Below are 23025 nucleotides of genomic sequence, written 5' to 3' on the forward strand. Positions count from 1 at the left end.
AAAGAAGTTTATTAGCATGACTTAAGTATTTCAATACTTATATTTCAAGAAGCATGCGTTGGAAGAGATGTTTATTGGCAAAAATGTTTAAGCATACGATTTATGATGCTATGCTTCCAAAGTATGATTTACTTCAAAGTATGAGTTTTATGATGATTATTAAAACCTGATATTGAAGGTCAAGGAGAAGGTATTTGGGCATTAGTACCTAAAGTATGATGGTACTTAGTGATAACCACGTGCACGTAGGTAGACTTGATGTTGGTTGTGTTGAAAATACTCCACACCAACTAAGGTTTAACGTTGAGGGATTGAGGAAAAAGATTCTCTCTCAATTAAGAATTATGTTAAGCTATGTTTTAAAGATATACTATGCTTGAAAGTTTTAAATGTGAGTTTGTTTGGCAGTTTTAGTTTTAAAGCATGATGTTTATGATTTATTAGTCACTCATTGGGCTAATAGCTCACTCTTTTAAATGTTTTCTTTCTCCTAGGTAGTGGTCATCTCCCCAATGGATAACTACATTATTGCTCTACAACTTAAAAACTCGGTTGGAAGAGAAAGTTAGGTATTTGTTTTGTAAATATTTATACACATGTGTTTACATATTAGGGACTAGTAATAAGTGTGGGACCCATTGAACCTTGTTTCTGTATATAAATTATGAGTTTGCTATGTATGGAGCCCTGAGGTTATTTTCAATGTTTTAAGTTCCGGTAGCCCTTGAATATTAAATATGTCATTCCAGGATTTCCTAGGTAGGTTAAACAGGTTTGTTAGGCAGTAGTGCTACAAAAGGGTTGGCAACTATTGTCATCACATACTCTTCTAGATTAAGAGGATAATCTGGGAAGGGGTGTGACATATCTCCTTCAACCTTTCCACCGAGTCAACAACAACAAGCTAAAACAAACTAAAGGGGACAAGAGGCTGAACCCTGCGGCTTGACTTCTTTCTTTTACTTTGTATTCTCACTCACTATCCTACTTGATTGGACTAAGATTATATGTATCAAGACTTATTTCTTTAATTCAATCTTAATGGCAACCATTCCAACGCATCACATCTATTAATTTTCTAAGTTGTTTGTGTATGTGAATCTTCCAGCTTGATAAGTGCATAAAATTTGTTGCTTAAATCCACATGATCAGTTGATTGAAGTGAAAAAGAAATTAGTTACACAAGAGAGTAGTTACTTGTTGAACACATCAAGCTAGGGCGTGAGTAATTCTATAGATAAAATTATTCATGTCATTTACCTGTTCATTTTAACTAGTGCATGCAACCTAGAGATAGGATAAGTGTAGCATCCGCATCGAGAGATGTTGAGCATAAATGAAAGAACAGACTTCCAACGCATCACACGTAAACTTAGATTTTAGCAGAAGTAAAATAATTTTTAAAAAATAAAATAAAAAGAATTTGACACTTAATAAATTATGATCAGATAATTTAGATGGATGCATAAACATAGATGCTATTCAAGATGCACCTAAGTATTTTTCTTTACTTATATCACTTATAACCACAAGCACCATCAACACGTGCCCAACCATTTCTTTTCTTCAAAATTTCAGCCGTTTTTATTCTTTTCACTTGTCCACTTTTTTTTTCTTTTGTTTTTATTTAATTCTAAACACGGGAAGCAAAAACAAAAACTATTTTGACTTTTAGTTTTTAAAAATTAAGCTTAATACTATACTTTCTAATATTCTTATGCCTCGAAATGTTATCTGTATCAAATGACGAAACATGAATCTCAAATGACCACCTAAATTATGTTGAGACTGCATTTCTATTTATGTTTGTTTAAGACCTTTATTTTGGGTTTGTTCTATCTAGAGTTTAGGAGAGGAGTCATACATAAACCATTTCAATCTCACCTATATATTATATCTATTTATTCTCCGCAAGTTAATAAAACTACTTTTCCCTCAATACATTGACGTAACTAACATTAATTTATGTGTTAATTTCTTCTCTTCTTATTCTTTGCTTATCGTTTGTTTTTGTCATAACATCAAACTTCTTTATTTGATCGTCCACTTCTTCCCATATATTTCTAAAACCAAGCCAAACTTTTAAACATAAACAAAATAGACTTTAGTGAAATTGTTTATTTTATTTTAAAAAATCACTTAGAATTCAAACGATTTCAAGTTTATGATAAATTATAGTAGAAAAATGAAGAAAAATAAGTGTAAGTTCATAAAAATAAACGGGAAAACTAAAACTTCAAATGGGGCCTACATAATATCAAATGTGGCCTAGGCAACACGTTATCAAATGGCATCAACATCCTCGAATCGATTTAAAAGGAAGAAGGAGGAAACAAAATGTAGTGAGAGATGGATTTCTTCTGGATCTGCATTCTTCTACTTCCCTTAGCATGGCTCTTCATGATTTCGAAAACAATGACCAAAACCATCCCCAAGCTTCCCCCCGGCCCAAAGCCTTTGCCGCTCATCGGCAATCTTCTAGCTCTCGGCAACCCTCCCCACAAATCTCTATCCAATCTCGCCAAATCCTACGGCCCAATCATGACCTTAAAACTCGGCCAAATCACCACCGTCGTCATCTCCTCCTCCGCCATGGCCAAACAAGTCCTCCAAACCCACGACCAGTTTTTGTCCTGCAGAACCGTCCCTGACTCCATGACCACTCACAACCACGAGCTTTTCGGCCTCCCATGGATTCCCATTTCACCTCTCTGGCGAAACCTCCGACGAATTTGCAACACCCAGTTGTTCGCCGCCCGGATTCTCGACGCCAACGAGAGTCTCCGCCGAGCCAGAGCGGCGGAGCTGGTGAAGGAGATTTCGAGATGTGCGATGAAAGGTGAAGCAGTGGATTTTGGGGAAGTGGGATTTGTGACTTCGTTGAGTTTGCTTTCGAATACGATTTTTTCGGTGGATTTTGTGGACCCAAATTCGAAAATTGGGAGAGAGTTTAAAGTTGCTGTAAGAGGGATTATGGAAGAAGCTGCGAGGCCGAATTTTGGAGATTATTTTCCTTTGCTGAAGAAATTTGATTTTCAAGGGATAAAGAAGAGACAGTGTGTTTATTTTGATAAGATTTTTTATGTGTTGGAGCAGATGATTGAGGAACGACTTGATCAGCAGAAGAAAAGTTGTGGTTCTAATAATCATAGCCATGATTTTTTGCATTATCTTCTCGACCTTGACAATGCAAACAGCGATATCAAAATGGGGAAAACTGAGTTCAAACACTTATTATTGGTATCTACCTCAACCTCTTCATTTTTTTAAATTTGTTGTTAACAGCCCGTTTGGCCATTTTTTTTTTTTTTTTAATTTTTAAAATTGAATCCTATTTTCTTTCTATCTTTTTATAATGATTTGCATATTTATCAAATACATGGTTGACTTTATAGCCAACTTCCAACAAACAAGTTTTTTCAAATGACTTTTTTTTATTTTTAAATTTGGGCTTGGTTTTTTAAGCCATCGGTATAAAATAGATAACTAAGATAGAAATAAGTCTATAGAATTAATTTTAAAAAACAAAAAGAAAAAACCAAATGCTTACAAATCTAATCATAAATTCAAAATTTTAGTAAAATTAAAAATATAAGGATTTCATCTGCGTATCTTATGACATACTCATATATCAATTAGTTATGTTTAGTTTGGCTCAAATTTTGTACTTTATTTCTTGGGTTTAACGTGGATTTCACTATCAATGATAGACGTTGATAGACACTGATAGATTTCTATCAGTATCTATTATTGATAGTTCTAAAATTCTACTATATTTTATAAATATTTTGGTTCATTTTCCTATATTTAAAATAACCCTATTTTGATTCACAATTATTCCTTTTGGGTTAATTTACAACCACATCCGCATGTAAGGTCTTATTTTCTTTTTCTTCTTCTTAAATATTGTCTTTTTTAGCTCTTTACCCTTTGTGGTTGGAGGAGCTAGGCTACAATAAATGGGTTCAAATGGGTAGGAAGTATTGCTATTGCGTTTAGTGGTAATTTTATTGTTGTTATTATTTTTTGGTTAAATTTTAACAAATTCACTTGAAATTTACTTTTTCTGTTAAAAAAAAAATATTACTTCTGTATTTTTAAAAGTTACAATATTATCCTCCAACTTTAATATACGTTTCTAAAATATCATTAAATAGAAATCCTTTAAAAATTTGAACTAAAATTAAGACTTAAAATTGTGTAGTGATGACCTAAAATAGTGCATTCACACCACATCCATCTTTACGTATCTAAGTTGTTCAATCATAATTTGCCATACGGTAAACTCTTTTTTATTTCTTTTTAAAATATTTTCATTGTTTTTTAGTGTAAGTGATAAGAATGGGGTGCATCATATTACCCAATTAAATTTACATATATAACTAGGTGGATTTAGAAAAAATTGTTTTCATCCCAACTCATGCCTCAACACAATTTGACATGTGGCAACTTTTTATTTTTCATTTTTCATAAAATATTTTGGCTAGAAAATTACTTGAATCTATTATACAGGTGCATTCATCTCTTTGCATCTTCTCACCATAATTGCATGACAAAAATTACAAAGACCGCAATTTTTTTTTTGGGGGCAATTACAACTTTAATAAAAAAAAAAATTGAAAATTGGACGTGTATCCCTAGATTTTATTTTTTTGCAAACATGTAAAAAAAACTCCCATCTGAAAATTTGATTGCTATTTGATTATTATCTGATTTCTATGTGATTGTCACACCTGCAATTATAAAAAAAAATTGATGTCATGATTTTGATTTCTTTAAATGTATTTATCATACAATGCAATTTCCTTTTTTTTTTTCCTTAAATATTCTTTTTAGCTTTTTTAGCTTTTTGGTTGGAGCAAGTTGCAAAAAAAAAAAAAAAAAAAAAAAAAAAAAAAAAAAAAAAAAAAAGTTTTGTGGTTGGGATATACTTCCTATCAAATTTTAAACACAAATTGGGATTTATAATTGTTTAGCGATGACTTAAAATGTCATTATATTTAAATTTTCATTCTAAGTCACATCCATCCATTTTATATCTAAATTTCATTCAAAATTATAAATAAAGTTTTACTCAAAGGTATTTTTAAAATTTTTATGAAAATTCATCCTAATATTACAATTTTTAAAAACATAGAGGTACTATTTGAATGGCTCGCATAGAAATTTTCTAGAATAGTAGCAAAATGTTTCGTATTCCATCTAGATTAATTTCTGAATTCCACCAAAATTTTGAAATGAGCTTCTCTTAGATTTGATTGTTCTCTATGGGTTTTATAGGTATTATTTGTTGCTGGGATAGATACAAGTTCTGCAGCACTGCAATGGGCAATGGCAGAACTACTTAAAAACCCACAAAAGCTATCAAAAGCTCAAGAAGAAATCCGAAGAGTAATTGGAAAAGGGAACCCAATTGAAGAATCAGACATTTCAAAGCTACGTTATTTACAAGCAATAATTAAAGAAACTTTCAGATACCATCCCCCTGCCCCTTTTCTACTGCCTCGTAAAGCCATACAAGACGTTGAAATTTCAGGCTTCACAATCCCAAAGGGCGCTCAACTGCTCGTAAATTTATGGGCTATGGGTAGAGATTCGAACGTATGGAAGAACCCAGAAATGTTCGAGCCAGAGAGGTTCTTAGAGATGGAAATTGATGTTAAAGGCAGAGATTTTGAGCTGATTCCGTTCGGCGCCGGACGGAGGATTTGCCCTGGATTGCCATTGGCAATGAGAATGCTGCCTTTGATGTTGGGTTCGGTTATTCATTTCTTTGATTGGAAGCTTGAAGATGGTCTTCAACCTGAAGATGTGAATATGGATGAAAAGCTTGGACTCACTGTTGAAATGGCTACTCCTTTGAGAGCCTTCCCGCTTCTTGTTTAATTATAGATTTTCATACAAAAACTGCTTTCACCTATCAAGCCAAGTGTTTCTATTTCATGGATGTCGACGTGAATGTCAATGGTCTTTTTATGGAGATGGTGATTTCTAGAAATATTATAAATAACAAAAAAAAATTTCTAGAGAAATTATGTGAATGAATGAATAAATATTTTAAGTTTTTTCTTAAATAAAATATTCTTGACTTTAGAAAAAGAAAGTTAAAATGTTTATTATTTATATTATATTAAAATGTTTATTATTTATATTATATTTACATTAGTTATATTTTATGGTTTATTTTATGTTTGATGGAACAATTCAAACTCCATAAATGGATAAGATTTCTACAAGTCGGTTTCAACTTTGACTTTTCAACTTCTGGTGCATCGTTGGGATTGGACTTTTGAGGTCTGAAAATAGAGGGTTACACTTATAGAATTGCTAAAGAGTTAGTAATTTCTTATAAAAAAAACGGTAGCTAAATGACTATCGAAATACGAGTTATTATGGAGATAGTATTTAGTCAAGAATGTCTTGTTGTAGTATCGTTGTAAAAATAATATTGGGTATATTATTATTTTGCTAAAACTTCATTGGATTATAAAAAAAATTCACTTATAATTTGTTTATATTTTTCAGAATGACAAGTTCACTAGTTCAATTGTTGGCATCTAGTAAACTGATTGGGGATAATTATGCAACTTGGAAATCAGATTTGAATACTATATTGGTGATAGACGATTTACGGTTCATCTTAACAGAGGATTATCCTCTCATTCATGGATCCAATGCAAACCGAACTATTCGGGATGCATATGATAGATGGATCAGGGCGAATGATAAAGCCTGTGCCTATATCCTTGCCAGCATATTTGATGTCTTGGCAAAGAAACATGAGGTTATAGGTACTGCCAAAGAGATTATGGAATCTCTACACGGGATGTTCGGACAACCGTCTTTCTCCTTAAGGCATGATGCTATTAAATACATTTAAAATTTCCGAATGAAAGAAGGGGACTCTGTTAGAGAACATGTCCTGGACATGATAGTCCGTTCAATGTAGCAGAAGTAAATGGAGTTGTCATTGACAAGAGAAGTCAAGTCGGTTTTATTTTAGAATCTCTTCTGAAGAGTTTTCTACAGTTCTGCACGAATGCACTTATGAATAAAATTAAATACAGTTTGACTATTCTTCTGAATGAGCTACAGGCTTACCAGATAATGATGAGAGCTAAAGGTCTGGAACCGAAAATACACGTTACTATCGCTGAGAAGAGAGGAACATCCTCTAAAAAGCCTGATGTTGCTTCCTCTTCATAAAGTAAGAGTATTTCTGTTAAGAAGAGCAAGGAGAAAGGGAAGAAGAAAATTGCTGGGAGAAAAGGCAAGGCCAACGCTGCAGACAAAGGAAAATATTTTCACTGCAATGAGAAAGGACATTGAAAGAGAAATTGCCCTCAGTACCTTGCTGAGAAGAGAATAGATAAAGCAAAACAGGCAAACTAGTTCTTGAAGATTGCTTGCTATCCTTAACATGACCAGTAGGAGATGTTGCTACCTGAAGATAATCTTATCAGCTTTTGTTATTGCAATAAGAGTTAGTTTATCTTATTGCAAAAAAAAAAATTGTATATATTTTTGTAAATGAAATGTCATTAGCAAAGTTATGTTTGTTCTACTGTATAGTAACTTCTGTTAAGAACCAACCTAGTTAAAAGCTATTTGCAAATATTTAGATATTTAAAACAGCTAGAAAATCAATAAAGGCAAGTAGTTATATTAACCTAAGTGGTAAGTTTTGAATACTTTTTTTAACACTTGGAAAGTTCAAAGTGTACAAAACTTGTTAGGTAAAATAAAATCAAAATACTTCGATTGCATCAAAGTATAGAAAGTTTAAGATTTCTAGGTCTATTTGATAGAACATGAAATTTGGTGAAAAAACTTTCTAGTTGCCTTAAATTATTTTCTCAATATCATTCCAATTATTGGAATATTATTCAAGATCACCATGTAATATTTGTTTCCATAAAAACTTACATATATCAATAAAGAGTTATTGAATTGATATTGTAAACAAGAGTTGTTTAGACATATCAGACGCGTCTTACTCAAAGAGTTGAGAGTACCTTGATGTAATGGGAGGAATGTCTGACTTCCTAGCCATTATTAAGAAACAAGTATTGTGAAAATAAGATGCATTCCCCGTATAGTTTAATAAGAAGTCTATTGTACACTATTATGTTTACAATGATTTTTTCGGCTAAAGTGTTTAAGAATCTCCCAGTAAGATTAGGAATACCAGGTGAATAACCTAGGGCAAGTGGGAGAAAAACTGAGTATGGGGTACCAAATGGTAAACCATGGGTATGTGATGCCTTATTTTATTGTATTTCTCTGTAAAACTAAAAAACTCAGTATTATATATTTAGATATATAAGTTACCACTGGAATTTTAGTCCAAGTGGGAGTTTGTTGGGTTTTATGTCCTAAAACTCGTTGTAAACAATAAAACTTATTCTGAAAATTCAATAAGTTGTTGTTGAATGTATAAATTGCTTATTTCATTTTTGAAATCCAATAAACTAAAAGATCCATGACTATTACATGAGTACTTGAACTTCATGTGGAGACATAAAAGTGGATCAGGTTCGAGAAAATAGTCAAAATGATCTATACTATATGAATGAGGTTGGGTGTCTTATTCTGATAACACTATTGGATGCGGCTCACTCTGTATTTGTTAAAAAAAGTTGTAAAGTACTACAGACGATGTGATCCTAATTTGTACATGTTATGACATGAGAAGTGGGGGCGTCCTATGTAATAAGTTTGTACAAGAACAAACCACGAAATCAGTCATTCTTACTTTATAATGTTGTTTACTATTTAAGACTGAGTATTTCAAAGTGATGGCCTAGTCAACTTGACCTTAATCCTAAGCTAACAGACATTTGACCCAGCCGTTATTACGAATAACCTATGAAGGGTTAACTTACTAATTATGGGTATATCGAGTGGACATAATATATCTACAGGGAGGAGAGTGCAACTATGAGTTTTAGTGGAGTGACCCATTAGTTAACGAATGAGGGTTAATTCGGTGTAAAGAGTTTAGCTAATTAATCTCGGATCGTTAGAGCCCATGATCTGTAGGTCCACGAGGTCCCCCTACTAGCTTGTTAATGGATTAGCTTTAGAGTAGCGTGATAAGTTAATTTGAAACGTTCAAATTAGAATTAAGGGAATAAATAATTATATGTGATATAATTACGTGTTTAATTTTGAAATTAAACGAAATTGGAGAATCAATTAAATATTTAAATATGATTTAAATATTAAATTCATGAACAAAAATTCATGAAGGTGGATTTTGTATAGAATTAATTTAATATTTGATATTGAATTAATTAGAAATAATTAAATTATTTAATTAATTAATTATTATTAATTTTATTATAACATTAATTTATGAAAATTAATAAAGTTTTTAATTTTTGAAAACTAAATTGATTTTAGAAATCAATTTATAAAACACAAATTGGAAAATGAAAAGTGGGAGAATTCCACTTTCTTCATCAAAGGAGCTCACTTATTTCTCACCACTTCTTGATTCAATCTTCCAAGCATTAGGTGCTTTTCATGTGTCCTTCTTCTGTGCATGATTGTCCTGCAATAAATAGAAAAGATTGAAGGGGAAATCACACATGCAAACTAATGCAATTCTTGAGTCTTTGTTGAAAAACTTGAGAGGTTGAAGAAGGAGTTCTTCAAGTTGCAGCAGTGTGCTTCTTCTCCATATTTCCTTCATTCAAGCTTATTTTGAGTCCTACAACTCAATCTAAGGATCCAAGAGAATAGTAGGGAAGACTTTGAGGTAGTTCACAAGAAGATTTGGAGAAGATTTGCAACTGAAATTCAAGTTTCAAGAGGTTCTACAAAGGTATATCATGAAACTCTTTTATTATTGTATGACCATGCTTTATTTATAGCCAAAACTAATGAATTAGAATGTTTATTGATCCTTATTGCTTCTGTTGCATGCTGATATATTCATACAATTGGTATCAGAGCATCACTTAAGTATTCCATTTGGTTTGATTTTGGTGTGGTGGGTGTTTTTTCATAAGTTACATGAAAATGGTGTATTGATACGGTTTTCTGAGATTTGACATTTAAATTCTCTTTGATTCCTTAGTTAAATTTGTAATTGGCTTTTGTTTGATGAGCTTATATGTGTGTTCAAGAGTCTGTAATTTATTTGGAGTCACTAGAGTTGAAATTAAGTTGTAATTGAAGAAAGATCCTACGCTATTTTATGTAATTTGAACATGTATGTAGAGACATACATGTGGATCATGTTTAAATGATAACCTAAACGGTGTGTAGTAGATGGATAAGGCTGGATACCTTATCCTTGTGACACTACGAATACGACCCGCTTTGTAGACGTTACAAGTTTGTAAAGTACTACAAATGATCTAATCATGATCATTCATGTAGAGACGTGTGAGCAGAGGTATCCTATACAAAGAGTTTATATAAGATCGGGCCACGAAATGACTAGTCTCATTATATAACGTCGTTGATAATAGAGAATTACATTTAACCAGGATGACCATAGGTGACATGATTTAAATCCCAAGTGAGTTGTGAACTCCTGCCTATGAAGACGGTCATTTGATTTGCATGGGTGAGAGTGGCCAGATTGCCGACTCAATATGCCTACCATTAAAGGGATTCATCTGATTGAGGAGTTGGAAACACACTACACAAGACGAAATTCACTCATTCCTTGATGTCAGGGTAAGTAGATAAAATGCTCTTTTAAGGGCTGATTCCGAGGCTTGAACAATGTGGCCACACTCTCTCTTGGCCCGAGAGGGATTTAGTCATAGTTGGACTATAACTTATTGTTTATTAGAAGGATCAATGGTATTTAAGGAGTTAGATGCAACTACAAGAGAAAAACGGTAATTTTGGCCCAACTGTAGTTATGAGCAATTTGTGCAGGATCATTACACTATTGACTGGCTATATCCAATGGACACAGAAATATATCTGTAGTGCGAATAGTGCAATTGTATGTCTTTAGTGGAGTGACCGATAGTTAATGAATGTTAGGTAATTTAATTAAAGAGTTTAATTAATTATCCAAGTACCATTGAGCTTCAAACTACAGGTCCGTAAGGTAGCTCAACAAGGATTATTGAGAATTAATTTGAATTGTTCAAATTAATTGAGGGAATTAATTATATATGATATAATTAATTAAATTAATTATATGTGATAAAATTAATATAATGTATTCGGTACATTATGACATAAAGGTTACTTTGAGAGGAATTAAATATTTGAATATGATTCAAATACTAATTATATAAATGAATTTCATAAATTAAATTTAGGGTAATTGCAATCGGTAGCATTTTTAGGAATAATAACCAAGTGTATAACATCATTTAAAAAAATTACAAATATAACCAAGTCTATCAGTGATTGACTTCTATCGTTGATAGACTCTCAAGTCTATTAGCGATATACTTCTATCGTTGATAGACTCTTACTGATATGGTTTATCGCTGATAGACTCCTACCAATAATATGATCTATCACTGATAGACTATTTAAATTTGGGCATATTTGTATATATTTTTTTATATTGTGTTATATCTGCTAATACTTTAGGTCTAATATCTATATTTGTAACTGACCCTCAAATTTAATATAAATATGATTTATGTTAAATATCATGAATGGTAGAGAGGAATTAAATATTTGAATATGATTCAAATATTAATTATATGGATGAGATTCATATAATTTAATTTAGTATAAATGTGATTTATATTAAATACCATGCATTGTTGAGGAAAAAAATAAAAAACTATAAATTATAGATTATATTGTATTTGATACAATATAAAAACTATAGGTTATGTGTTATATATATATATATATATATATTAATCTAATTAACTCCCTCCCTTTAATTCTCTCCTAACTAGAACATGAGAGATGGTTCAGTTTTGACTGGTCATCTTCTTCTTCCCAATGAGAGTCAGTGAGAGATCTCTAGAAAATTTCTCCAAGAACAGAGAAGAAAAATTATTCTTCTTCCTCTTCTCAAATCTTTCCCTCTCTTCTAAAATTAGAAAACCTATAACTCCTGGATTCTCATTCCTAAGAGAATACAGAGGTTGACCTTTTGGTGGTGGCCATTTATATTTGCTGGATTTTTTTTTTTTGAGATCGAGATCTAGAACGAAGGGTTCGTGATCCGGATCGAGGGAATACGTGAAGAATTATTTGGCTACAAGAGTAAGTCATTTTCTTCCCTAATTCTTTTGTTAATTAAGCATGCTATAAATTAAATCTATATAATGCATGATTTTGTTCTATTATGTAAGATTAGATTTCTGCGAAAAATGAAAATTGGGATCGATCCTCTTCTACTGCGGACCTTCACCGGTTCTTTCAGATATCATATTATCAGTGATAACATGTTTTCCATGATAACATGTTATCAGTGATACTACTGATAGACTTCATACTCTTCAAGTCCTAAAAAAGAAAAAAAAATTATTGGCTTGTTTGATAACGTTCTCATTTCTCATTTCTGATTTTTTGAGAAATAAACTTGTTTAATAACTATTATCATTTCTCATTTCAAACTTTTAATAAATGTTCCTAAAAATGGTGCAAACTTGATGACTAAAAAAAGTAGTTTCTTTAAAATCTATTTTCATTTGTTGTTTATATTTAAAGTTTTTTTAAAAAAGTGTTAAGTCACTTATGTGTCAGGCACTTTCAATTCTTAGGTTTGAAACTCAGTTTCGTAATTCTTTTTTTAATGGTTCTAGCGGGAAATGGGAAGACGAGGGGAAAAGGGAAATATTTGAAAAGATGAGGAGATTGGGGAGATTGAAGCAAAAACTGGAGAAATGAAAGAAAATAAAAAAGAAAAATGTTTACAAGCTAATCTTTGACGAAGTCAATAGACATCAGAGGTGGTGTTGGCAAGAGCACGATACTCAGATTCAATGGAAGAACGAAAGACAATTAGTTGTTCCTTTGCAGACCATGGAAAGGATTAGAGCCGAGAAAAACAATGAACCTAGTGGTCGAATGACGATTGGAGGCATCACCTGCCTAGTCAGCATCACAAAATGCCTGGAGATTGAGGGAGCTAGATTAAAATTGTATGCCAAGACCAAAGGTTCCAACAAGTTAAGTAAGATCCATTTAACAATAGAGAAATAAACAACAGAAGGGTTTTGCATAAATTGGCTTACTTTGTTGACAACAAATGTGATGTCGGAACGAGTGAAAGTGAGATATTATAGGGAGCCAACAATATGTCTGTAGAGAGTAGTGTCATTAAATGATGGGGTAGTGGTGTACAAATCTACAGTGGTGGAAATAGAAGTGAGACAAGGTTTGGCTCTAGTCATGCTAAAGGTTTTCAACAGATCCATGAGATATTTTGCTTGATTACTAAGTAAACCATTTGAAAGATAATGTATTTTCAAGCCAAGGAAATACTTGAGTTTTCCTAAGTAAAAAATATGAAATTCTGAAGCCAATGTTATCTTGAGAGAAGCGATATAAGATATGCCAGTTCCAGCTAGAATAATGTTATCTACATACAGAAGTAGATATGTAATAAACGATCCAATACACCAAACAAAAAATGAAGAGTCAAACTCAAATGTGTATAAGTAATAAATGAACCTGTCATACCATGCATGCGACACTTGTTTTAAACCATACAAGCTCTTGTGAAGTAAATATGCATGATCTGGATATGATTTATCAATAAATCCAATAGGTTGAGACATATAGACAACTTCCTGTAATTGACTTTGGAGAAATGCATTCTTTATATCTAGTTGATACGGAGGCCATTTGTATTGAGTAGCAAGAAACAAAACAATGCGAATGGTGGGTTTCTTAACAATAGGGCTAAAGGTTTTATCAAAGTCAAAACCCACAATTTGGTGATAATCTTTAGCAACTAAGTGGGCTTTGTACAATGAGATTGTTTCGTCAAAATTGTAATTCGTGCGATAGACTCATTTACAACCAATGACATTCATATCGACAGACCAAGGTATCAAGGGCCAAATACCTTTTTGTTGTAAAGCTATGAATTCGTCTGAAATTGTGGAATGCCACTCAGGGATATTTAGAAGCTTATGAATAATTTGCTGGATCAGTAAGGACAAACACAATAACATTAAAATTCAAAATTTGAGGTTTAACAATACCAGATTTTGACCGTGTTTACATATGATGGACATTGGCTGGATGTCGTGTTGACAGAGAAGGATTGACATTGTTGGCTTTAAAGATGGAGGTGTTGGGACGGGAAGATTATCTGGTGAAGATTGAGTGTTTGTTGGTGAGGATGGAGTAAGTCTTGGTGGAGGGCCAAGTATAGTAGGTGGTGGTGATATTGTTGGTTGAGGTGTAAGTATGAGAGAGTCAGGTGAAGATAGCGAACTGTTAGGGGAAATTGGCAATGGTGGAACATTGCACATACCAGCGGATTGAGTAGAGAAAGGAGATATTGTTTCATAAAAAATAACATGATGTGAAACAAATTGATTTTGTGTTAGTGGATTAAAACAAATATAACCTTTAAAGTCTAAAGTGTAACCAAGAAAAATACGTTGGGAAGTTCTAGGTTGAAGTTTGTATGAATTATATGGTTTTATAAAGGATAATATGTGCACCTAAAAAGCTTTAGATGTAGCAAATCAGGAGTGTATCCAAAAATTTTTTCAAATGTTGACATCATATTGAAAGATGAAGTTGGAATTCTATTAATTAAGAAAACAGCAGTGAAGAAAGCGTAAGGCCAAAATTCAAGAAGGACAAATGAATGAAATAATAGAAATACAACAGTTTCAACAATATATCTATGCTTCTGTCCAGCTATCCCATTCTGCTCGAGAGTATATGGGTAGGAATTCTTGTGTAACATGCCTTTAGTAGAAAATAGGGAAGAAAGTGAAGAATTACAAAAATCACCACCACCATTACATCGAAAAACTTTTAGGTGAACAGAAAACAAGTTTTGAACAAAAGGAACAAATTTATGCAATATGCCACTAACATCAGACCTATAGGACATAGGAAACAACAAGGTAAATTTGTTAAAATCATTAATAAAGCTAACAGTTACAAAAGCCTTTATTAGATAAAACAGGAGATGGTCCCCAAACATCACTATGCATAAGTTCTAAAGGATTAAAAGAAATAAAGCGTGACATAGGAAGTGTAATCGGTGTTCTTCAAGTGTAATTGGTGTATTGCGAGTTCGAAGAGAGGTGCATAATGGGCTGTAGTCAGATGGCAATCTATTTAGAATGTGGAGGAGCATCTCTTCATCATCAACGGTGATTAAGGCCACGACTAGCCGATCAACGATGTCCTTGACACGCCGTGTGTATTGCTCGATGGATTCTGTAGGCGATTTTTTTTTTCATTGTAGAGGTCTGAACAAAGCTCCAAAATTAATAATCGTACGGGGTTTAGAAGAATAACGCTTTTCAAGAGCTAGCCAGAGTTCCCTAGTGGTGGATACCGAGGTGAAATGGAAGAAAGCGAAAACAGATAGGGTGGCATTTATGAGAGTGACAAGGGCTTGATCACAATAGGTCCATGTATGGTATTCGAGATTGGGTTCTCTTTAGGCAGGAGGTAGAGGTGTTCGAGAAGGAAGGAATTGGTCTGGTTAGGGTGTGGATCCATCGATGTGACCAAACAGGGCATGAGCTTTCAATATGACAGACATTTGACATTTCCATTGTACATAGTTTGTGGAGTCAAGGCGAACATGTATGAGATTACATATGTTGGAAATGAGATAGTGAGGTAGGTGTTTGAAGAGAGGAGGTAGCCATTTCGGGGAAGGAGGGAGAAGAAAAGAAAAGGTGACGTTTGTCAATAGCTCTAATACCATGATGAATAATGAGTTAAGAAGGAATTTTCTGTATATTTCAGCTTGAGTTCAATAAGGATATAACAGTTCAATTTATAGAGGGCAAAGAATTAAAATGAGTGAACAACAGTTCAATTTATAGAGGGCAAGGAATTTTCTATATTTCTGTTGAATTTGTTACAACAGAAATTACTGAAAAAATATGTATAACAAACATGGACTGAAGACCAAGTAGGAGAGATCTATTACCTCCAAATCTATGTTTGGGCAGAAATTGAACCCATGAGTTTGGAATATATATATATATATATATATATATATATATATATTTAATGAATGTTATGTGTTTGAAATTTTTTTTCTTCATGTCTTATCTCTTATAAATGGTCACCGATGACTGTCGATCGACCGTCTTGACCCTCAACAATCGATCGTCAATGACCGAACGTTTTGACTATCGGTGATTGACCGTCTGGTCATCAACAACCAACCGTAGTGATGGTTGGTGACTGACCATTGTGACCTTCGACTATCGACTATCGTGACTGTCGTTGATCAACTGTTGTTGCTTGATGCCCATTGCCAGTTACTAGGGTTTTGTTTTTGTTTTTTTCCCTCTATCTTTTTCCTCTCTCTTCTTCTTACTCATTTTCACACACAAAAACAAGAAATTGCCTCTTTCATTTATGACTTCTAACAATTAAAAGTATTGCATTGATCATGTTGCTCATGGATCATCGGATTCTCTTCGTCGATTATTGTCCACCTATCATCGTTGGTCACCCATTGACGATTACCGGTGATTGTATCCATTTTTCTTTCTTCCAGCTCAATAGTGATTGAGTTTGTTTTGTTTGTTTGTTTGTTTTTTTTTTTTTTTGTATTTTTCAGCACCATAGCGAGTCATCTTTCTTTTTTCATCCTCTGCCATCTCAGTTCCACTCTAGGACAGAAGTCGGCGTAATTTGATTAAAAAAATGACGCACTTTCTTCAACCTTCCATATATCTCCGCTCGTTGGGCAAAGGGTTTCAAATTTCATCTTCATCCTCTTTCCTTCACTCCAATTCCCTCGCATTAAGATCCTTCTCTTCTAAAATGTCGGCTGATTCTCCAATCCCAACTCAATCCATCACTATCCCCTGCCAACTCGATCAACCCGTGCAGATTCTCGCTGCTCCCGGTGTCTCTGATTCCGATTTCCGGCAAGTTCGATTTCCTTTCTATTCTTCTTATTCTCAAACAGAACACCAATTTTTATGCGGCTCTATTCAATTCTTGACGCCCTCTTAAGCCCTACATTCACGACTACTTCTGAATTTCTTCGATTTTATCTTTTGGGTTTTGTTTTTCAATGCGTTATATTGCAGGAATGCTATCGATTCATCGTTGTTCAAACAGTGGCTGATGAACTTGCAAAGTGAGAGTGGGATTTTAGCCAAGGGAGCCATGTCCCTGAAGAGCGTTCTTATTCAGGTTGTGGAAAATGAGCTCATCGAGTTTTACCATTGTTTCCACTTTTTGGTCATAAGGTAATTGAAGAATTTTTGGTTCAGGGAGTTGATATGTTCGGAAACAAAATTGGATTTCTCAAATTTAAAGCTGATATCTACGACAAGCAAACCGGGAAGAAGGTAATTGGACGACTACCATTTATTTGTTCTGGTGCTAAATTTGTTAAAATCTGTTAATTGAGATTAGGATCAACTTAACTGAACTGATTAAAAAATAATGACGACTTGGGAAATGAATTTTAGTTATTTATTGATCCTAAAATCACTTATTAATTATAATTAGATCACTTTTACTACAATCACTCATTAAAAAAATTGGTCTCAAATATGCTCGTCTTATCTCTTCCCTTTATGTTCCTCAGAACGATGAAGTCATATTAGTTGGTATTATGCCAAAGAAATCAATTGAGGCGCTAATCTAAACTTGGGGAACTGATCAATGCCGTGGTTTCTTTCTTTTCTACAAACTAAAACTTGTATAGGTTCCAGGTATTGTTTTTGCAAGAGGACCTGCTGTTGCTGTGCTTATCCTTTTGAGTTGCGAAGGAGAAACCTATGCTGTCCTGACCGAGCAGGTTCATCTTTTATTTCATTTAATTTGTTGTTACTTTTTCATGTTCACTAGTTTTGTTGAGATTATATCATTTGCCATGTAATTGGACACTAATGACTATCAGAGGTTGCAACTTTTAGGTTGTTTATGCTGTGAAACACTACTTGAAATTTGATTCTTTATCACATTGAATTGAAGTTTTATGTTTAAGGTTAGAGTTCCTGTGGGAAAGCTTATGTTGGAATTACCTGCTGGTATGTTGGATGACGATAAGGGGGATTTTGTTGGCACTGCAGTTCGTGAGGTCTGATTCCTGTTTCTCTCTCTCCCTCGATCTCTCGATGTGATTCAACTTTATGTTATTTTGATTTAGAATAAAGAAGTTCCCAAAGTTTATGCTGATATGCTAATATGTATTGTGATTTCATTATTTTTAATTTATGAAATCTTTGTTTTATCTTCTCTAGATAGATTTTTTCCCCTGTTAATTATTAAGTCATGATTTGATGCAAAGAGGTATATGTTGATGTTGATCAAATTGTTGGTGAGGTTGATACTTACAGACATGTATGAAAGAAAAATTTGTTGCACAACAAAAGTACTACACAACATTCGAATGGAGAATCCAAGTTATGCAGGTCTTCATTAAAGGAAGAGTGGAAGGTTTCCTTTGACAATTTTGATGTGTTATTTGGTGTGGCAACCATCAGGTTGAAGAAGAAATTGGCATTCAGTTAAAGCTTGAGGACATGGTCGATCTTACCGGCTTCTTGGACCCAGCAACTGGATGCAGAGTCTTTCCCTCTCCAGTAAGTTCACATTATAACAAATATCAATGGTTGTGACTTGTGAGTAGGCTAGTTTTCTTTTCAGATTCTTAAAGATCCATGATCTGTTAATCTGCAAAGTTTTCTTTAGAGCTACTGTCTTTTGGAAATATAACGGTCTTTAAAGAGCCATCTCAATATTATAAGTTTGTCATGTTTCCATCCGAAGAGAATTGTACCTCGCTCTCCCCACCGATTAATGATTATTACCAAAAAGGTTTCCTCTTCTAACTCGCTCACTTGTGACTTGCCCTTTTTGCAACTTCTTGTGTACTTCTCAGTCTCAACTCTTGGATGCTTATCACAGTTCTAAAGAAATCATTACACAAAAGCCACATCCAACACAACATCTTAATTTTAGCTTTTAAGCATCATAGTTTTGCAGATTTTCCATTTGCCCTTGATTTGTGTATTATCAAAGACTAAACATTATCTTACATGTTCATGGTTAGGGAGGATGTGATGAGGGAATCGGTCTCTTCTTGTATCGAGGATCTGCAAGTAAAGAGACAATAGCAGAGCTGCAAGGAAAGGAAACTGGACTCAGGGATCATGGCGAGCTGATTAAGGTTCATGTTGTTCCTTATGGAAAACTTTGGCGCGTTACAGCCGATGCGAAGGCTCTAATGGCCATTGCATTCTATGAAATGGCTCTGAAGGAAGGGCTTTTGCCTTCTTTGAAACCATGCTAGTGTCTTCTCTAAACTCTATAATCTTTCACCTTGAGCCTTGGCAAATATTTTCTTTCTTCAATTCACTTTTTGTTGGGTTATGTAAAACGGTAAGAAGTTCCTTAACACGCTGTCTCAAGACCAGAACATGTTGCACAATCAAAAAGCATACTCAAATTTGTATGTTTTGCTTAACCATTAAAATCGTAGATCTCAACAACTTTCTAGTAGTGAATAGCAGAGTTGTCTAGGTCTTTTTTTTTTTTTTTCCTTCCTTCCTTCTACTTACATCAAAACGCAGAACAAAAAATTTCATTCATGGCAAATTTCATGTCGGGCCCAAAAATGAGGTAAACCATATGATCAACCTTTAGGAATATATGGTGAGATCAATAACGATCAACCTTGCATGTACCGTATTTTAAAACTATATTTAAATTTTGACCAACCTTTAGGAGTATACGGTGCCTTCTAATTTTCTATCACTAATAAAATCAAGTCTAAACTTTTTGGAGCAAAAATGTAATTTTTTTCATAAAAGACAATTAAGATCACTCGTAGTTTAACAGTAACTTTGAGGGAAGTTGGCTTGTATTTCAATAGATGGCGGATTTGGCATTGATGTTTGGAGGCATCATCAAGATTCAAACTTTGCCATTTAGTCTTATTTAATATAAAGAATTTGTATATGAGTTCTCTGATTTAATAATTCTAATCCACGAACCACAAAAATTATTTTTCTATTATTCTCCAAAGGTTTGCAACAAAATGTCCTCTATGGATATCAGGTTTGCCAATTCTTGTAATATGTCAAGTTACATAATGACAATTCTAAAGCCAAATAAACAAATAGTTAACAAAGTTAATGTATCATATCATACATATTGCCATCAATATGAATCATTCAACTTAACCAGCCAAAACTCCTCGCAGGCCTAAGCACAAACCTCCAATGGCAATATGTTAATGCCTTTGAAAGTTTCTTACACAACCGCCGGCCATGACTGCCTCCCTTTCTCCCATATAAAACTTCCTCTTTGGTGAGTTCACCAACACCATAAAGCTTTGGTCTTTTCTCTTAAACATGGTTGTTCTGCCTTCTCTTTTTCTCCTTCTCTTACTCAAGTTTCATGGCTATGAGGCTCAACTAACTGAGCTTCCATTGAGCAGTCTTCATACTTACATTGTCCATGTGAAGAAACCAGAGACAGCCGATGATCTCGAGAGCTGGCACAGGTCATTCTTACCGACAAGTTTGGAGAACTCGGAGGAGCAACCATTGTTGCTGTATTCGTACCGAAATGTGATGAGTGGTTTTGCTGCAAGACTTACTGAAGAACAAGCGAAAGCGATGGAAGAGAAGGATGGTTTTGTGTCAGCTAGGCGTGAAAAGATATTACATTTGCACACAACTCACACCCCTGATTTTCTAGGATTGAATCGTCAATTTGGGTTTTGGAAAGATTCAAACTTTGGAAAGGGAGTGATCATAGGAGTATTGGATGGTGGAATTACACCAAACCATCCTTCATTTGATGATGTGGGAATGCCCCAACCTCCAACCAAATGGAAAGGAAGATGTGAGTTTAATTTCTCTGCTTGTAACAACAAGCTTATAGGTGCAAGATCTTTTAATCTCGCATCAAAAGCCTTAAAGGGACATGCAACAACGATGGATGACTCTCCTATTGATGAAGATGGCCACGGAACTCACACAGCAAGCACCGCTGCTGGTACTTTCATCGATGGCGCCGAGGCATTAGGAAACGCTATAGGTACCGCTGCTGGGATGGCACCTCTAGCCCACCTTGCCATTTACAAAGTTTGCTTTGGAGAAGATTGCCCTGATACCGACATTCTTGCTGCACTCGACGCCGCTGTTGAAGACGGTGTTGACGTGCTCTCACTCTCGCTCGGGAGCCCATCAGCACCATTTTTCGAAGACAGTATAGCCATAGGCGCATTCGCAGCGATTCAAAAGGGGATTTTTGTAAGTTGCTCAGCTGCTAATTCAGGTCCTTTTAACGCCACATTGTCCAATGAAGCTCCATGGATTTTAACAGTTGCAGCTAGCACAATTGATCGAAGAATCGTAGCGGCTGCAAAGCTCGGAAATGGAGAAGAATTGGATGGTGAATCTCTGTTCCAGCCAAATGATTTCCCACAAACATTCTTGCCACTTGTTTTCCCTGGTGAGAAGAATGAAACGGTTGCATTATGTGGAGAAGGATCATTGAAAAACATTGATGTAAAAGGAAAAGTTGTAGTATGCGAGAGAGGTGGAGGAATAGCAAGAATTGCAAAAGGGGTTGAAGTAAAAAATGCAGGTGGCGCCGCCATGATCCTTCTCAACACAGAATCAGATGGCTTCACTACTGAAGCAGATGCTCATGTTCTTCCGGCAAGCCACGTCAGCCACACAGCGGCGCTGAAAATCAAAGCTTACATAAACTCCACAACATACCCAAAAGCCACAATTGTATTCAAAGGAACCATAATTGGCGATGATTTCTCTCCAGCCATAGCTTCTTTCTCATCTCGAGGTCCTAGTCTTGCGAGCCCCGGCATCTTGAAACCGGACATAACCGGGCCCGGTGTCAGTATTTTAGCAGCATGGCCATTCCCATTAGACAACAACACAAACCCAAAATCAACATTTAACATAGTTTCAGGAACATCCATGTCTTGTCCTCATCTTAGTGGCATTGCAGCTCTGATCAAAAGCTCTCATCCTGATTGGTCACCAGCCGTCATTAAATCCTCTATAATGACAACCGCTAACATAACAAATCTTGAAGGCAACCCAATTGTTGATCAAACTCTGCAGCCGGCTGACTTGTTTGCAACTGGGGCAGGTCATGTAAACCCATCAAAAGCAAACGACCCAGGATTGGTTTATGACATTCAACCTGATGATTATATTCCTTATCTTTGTGGATTAGGATACAAAAATAACCAAGTTTCACTTGTTGCTCATAAACCGGTTGACTGTTTAACAACACCAAGCATTCCAGAAGGAGAACTCAACTACCCGTCATTTACGGTTGAATTAGGACCGCCACAAACATTCACAAGAACGGTTACTAATGTTGGCGGTGGACGTGAAGTTTATACTGTCGTCGTTGAAGCACCAGCAGCGGTTTCTGTAACAGTTAAACCAAGGACGTTAATTTTCTCGGCATTGAACCAAAAAGCGACGTATGCAGTGACGTTTAAGAGAATTGGTTCGATCAGTCCCTCGATTGAGTTTGCTAAAGGCTATATCAAATGGGTTTCAACTAAACACGTCGTTAGAAGTCCGATATCTATTAAGTTCGTATGAGTTTGGTTTCAACATTGATTGACTTGCGTTCAAAGGTGGCAATAAATTGTTGTATAATAAAACCAATATGTTCGTGTCTGTTTGTTCTTTTTGAAGGGTAGGGGTACAACAAAATCAATGTGTGTGTACTTTCAGAATTTAAAGTTGATAAATGTATAGGATAGAATTTTAAACTTTTAATTTTAAGTTTAATTAATTCTTAAACTTCTAAAATATCAAATAAATTTCTAAATTCTCGATTTAAGTGTCAATAAGTCACTTGTATATGAAAAAAAAAATAACAAATCTTTTGTACATGTTTCTT

The 23025-nt window shown here is 34.4% G+C and overlaps 3 protein-coding genes across 3 annotated transcripts; all 3 read left to right on the forward strand.

The window, feature by feature from the left end:
• Positions 1-2234: 2234 nt before the first annotated feature.
• On the forward strand, positions 2235-6045 carry LOC120068531 (geraniol 8-hydroxylase-like). Its single transcript, XM_039020337.2, has 2 exons — positions 2235-3240; positions 5281-6045. The coding sequence occupies exons 1-2, from the start codon at positions 2350-2352 to the stop codon at positions 5884-5886; spliced, it is 1497 nt and encodes a 498-aa protein (XP_038876265.1). The 5' UTR covers positions 2235-2349; the 3' UTR covers positions 5887-6045.
• A 10463-nt stretch (positions 6046-16508) lies between these two features.
• On the forward strand, positions 16509-19603 carry NUDX14 (nudix hydrolase homolog 14). Its single transcript, XM_039020160.2, has 7 exons — positions 16509-17039; positions 17205-17310; positions 17391-17468; positions 17831-17923; positions 18113-18205; positions 18612-18710; positions 19181-19603. Exons 1-7 carry the CDS (start codon positions 16813-16815, stop codon positions 19418-19420), a joined length of 936 nt encoding a protein of 311 aa, XP_038876088.2. The 5' UTR covers positions 16509-16812; the 3' UTR covers positions 19421-19603.
• A 750-nt stretch (positions 19604-20353) lies between these two features.
• LOC120068403 (subtilisin-like protease 4) lies at positions 20354-22818 on the forward strand. The gene has a single exon (XM_090308652.1). The coding sequence runs from the start codon at positions 20484-20486 to the stop codon at positions 22719-22721; it is 2238 nt and encodes a 745-aa protein (XP_090164778.1). The 5' UTR covers positions 20354-20483; the 3' UTR covers positions 22722-22818.
• Positions 22819-23025: the final 207 nt, after the last annotated feature.

This window comes from Benincasa hispida, chromosome 12 (genome assembly GCF_027475165.1).
Source record: "Benincasa hispida cultivar pf3 chromosome 12, pf3_genome.v1.1, whole genome shotgun sequence".
Classification (NCBI taxonomy): Eukaryota; Viridiplantae; Streptophyta; class Magnoliopsida; order Cucurbitales; family Cucurbitaceae; genus Benincasa; species Benincasa hispida.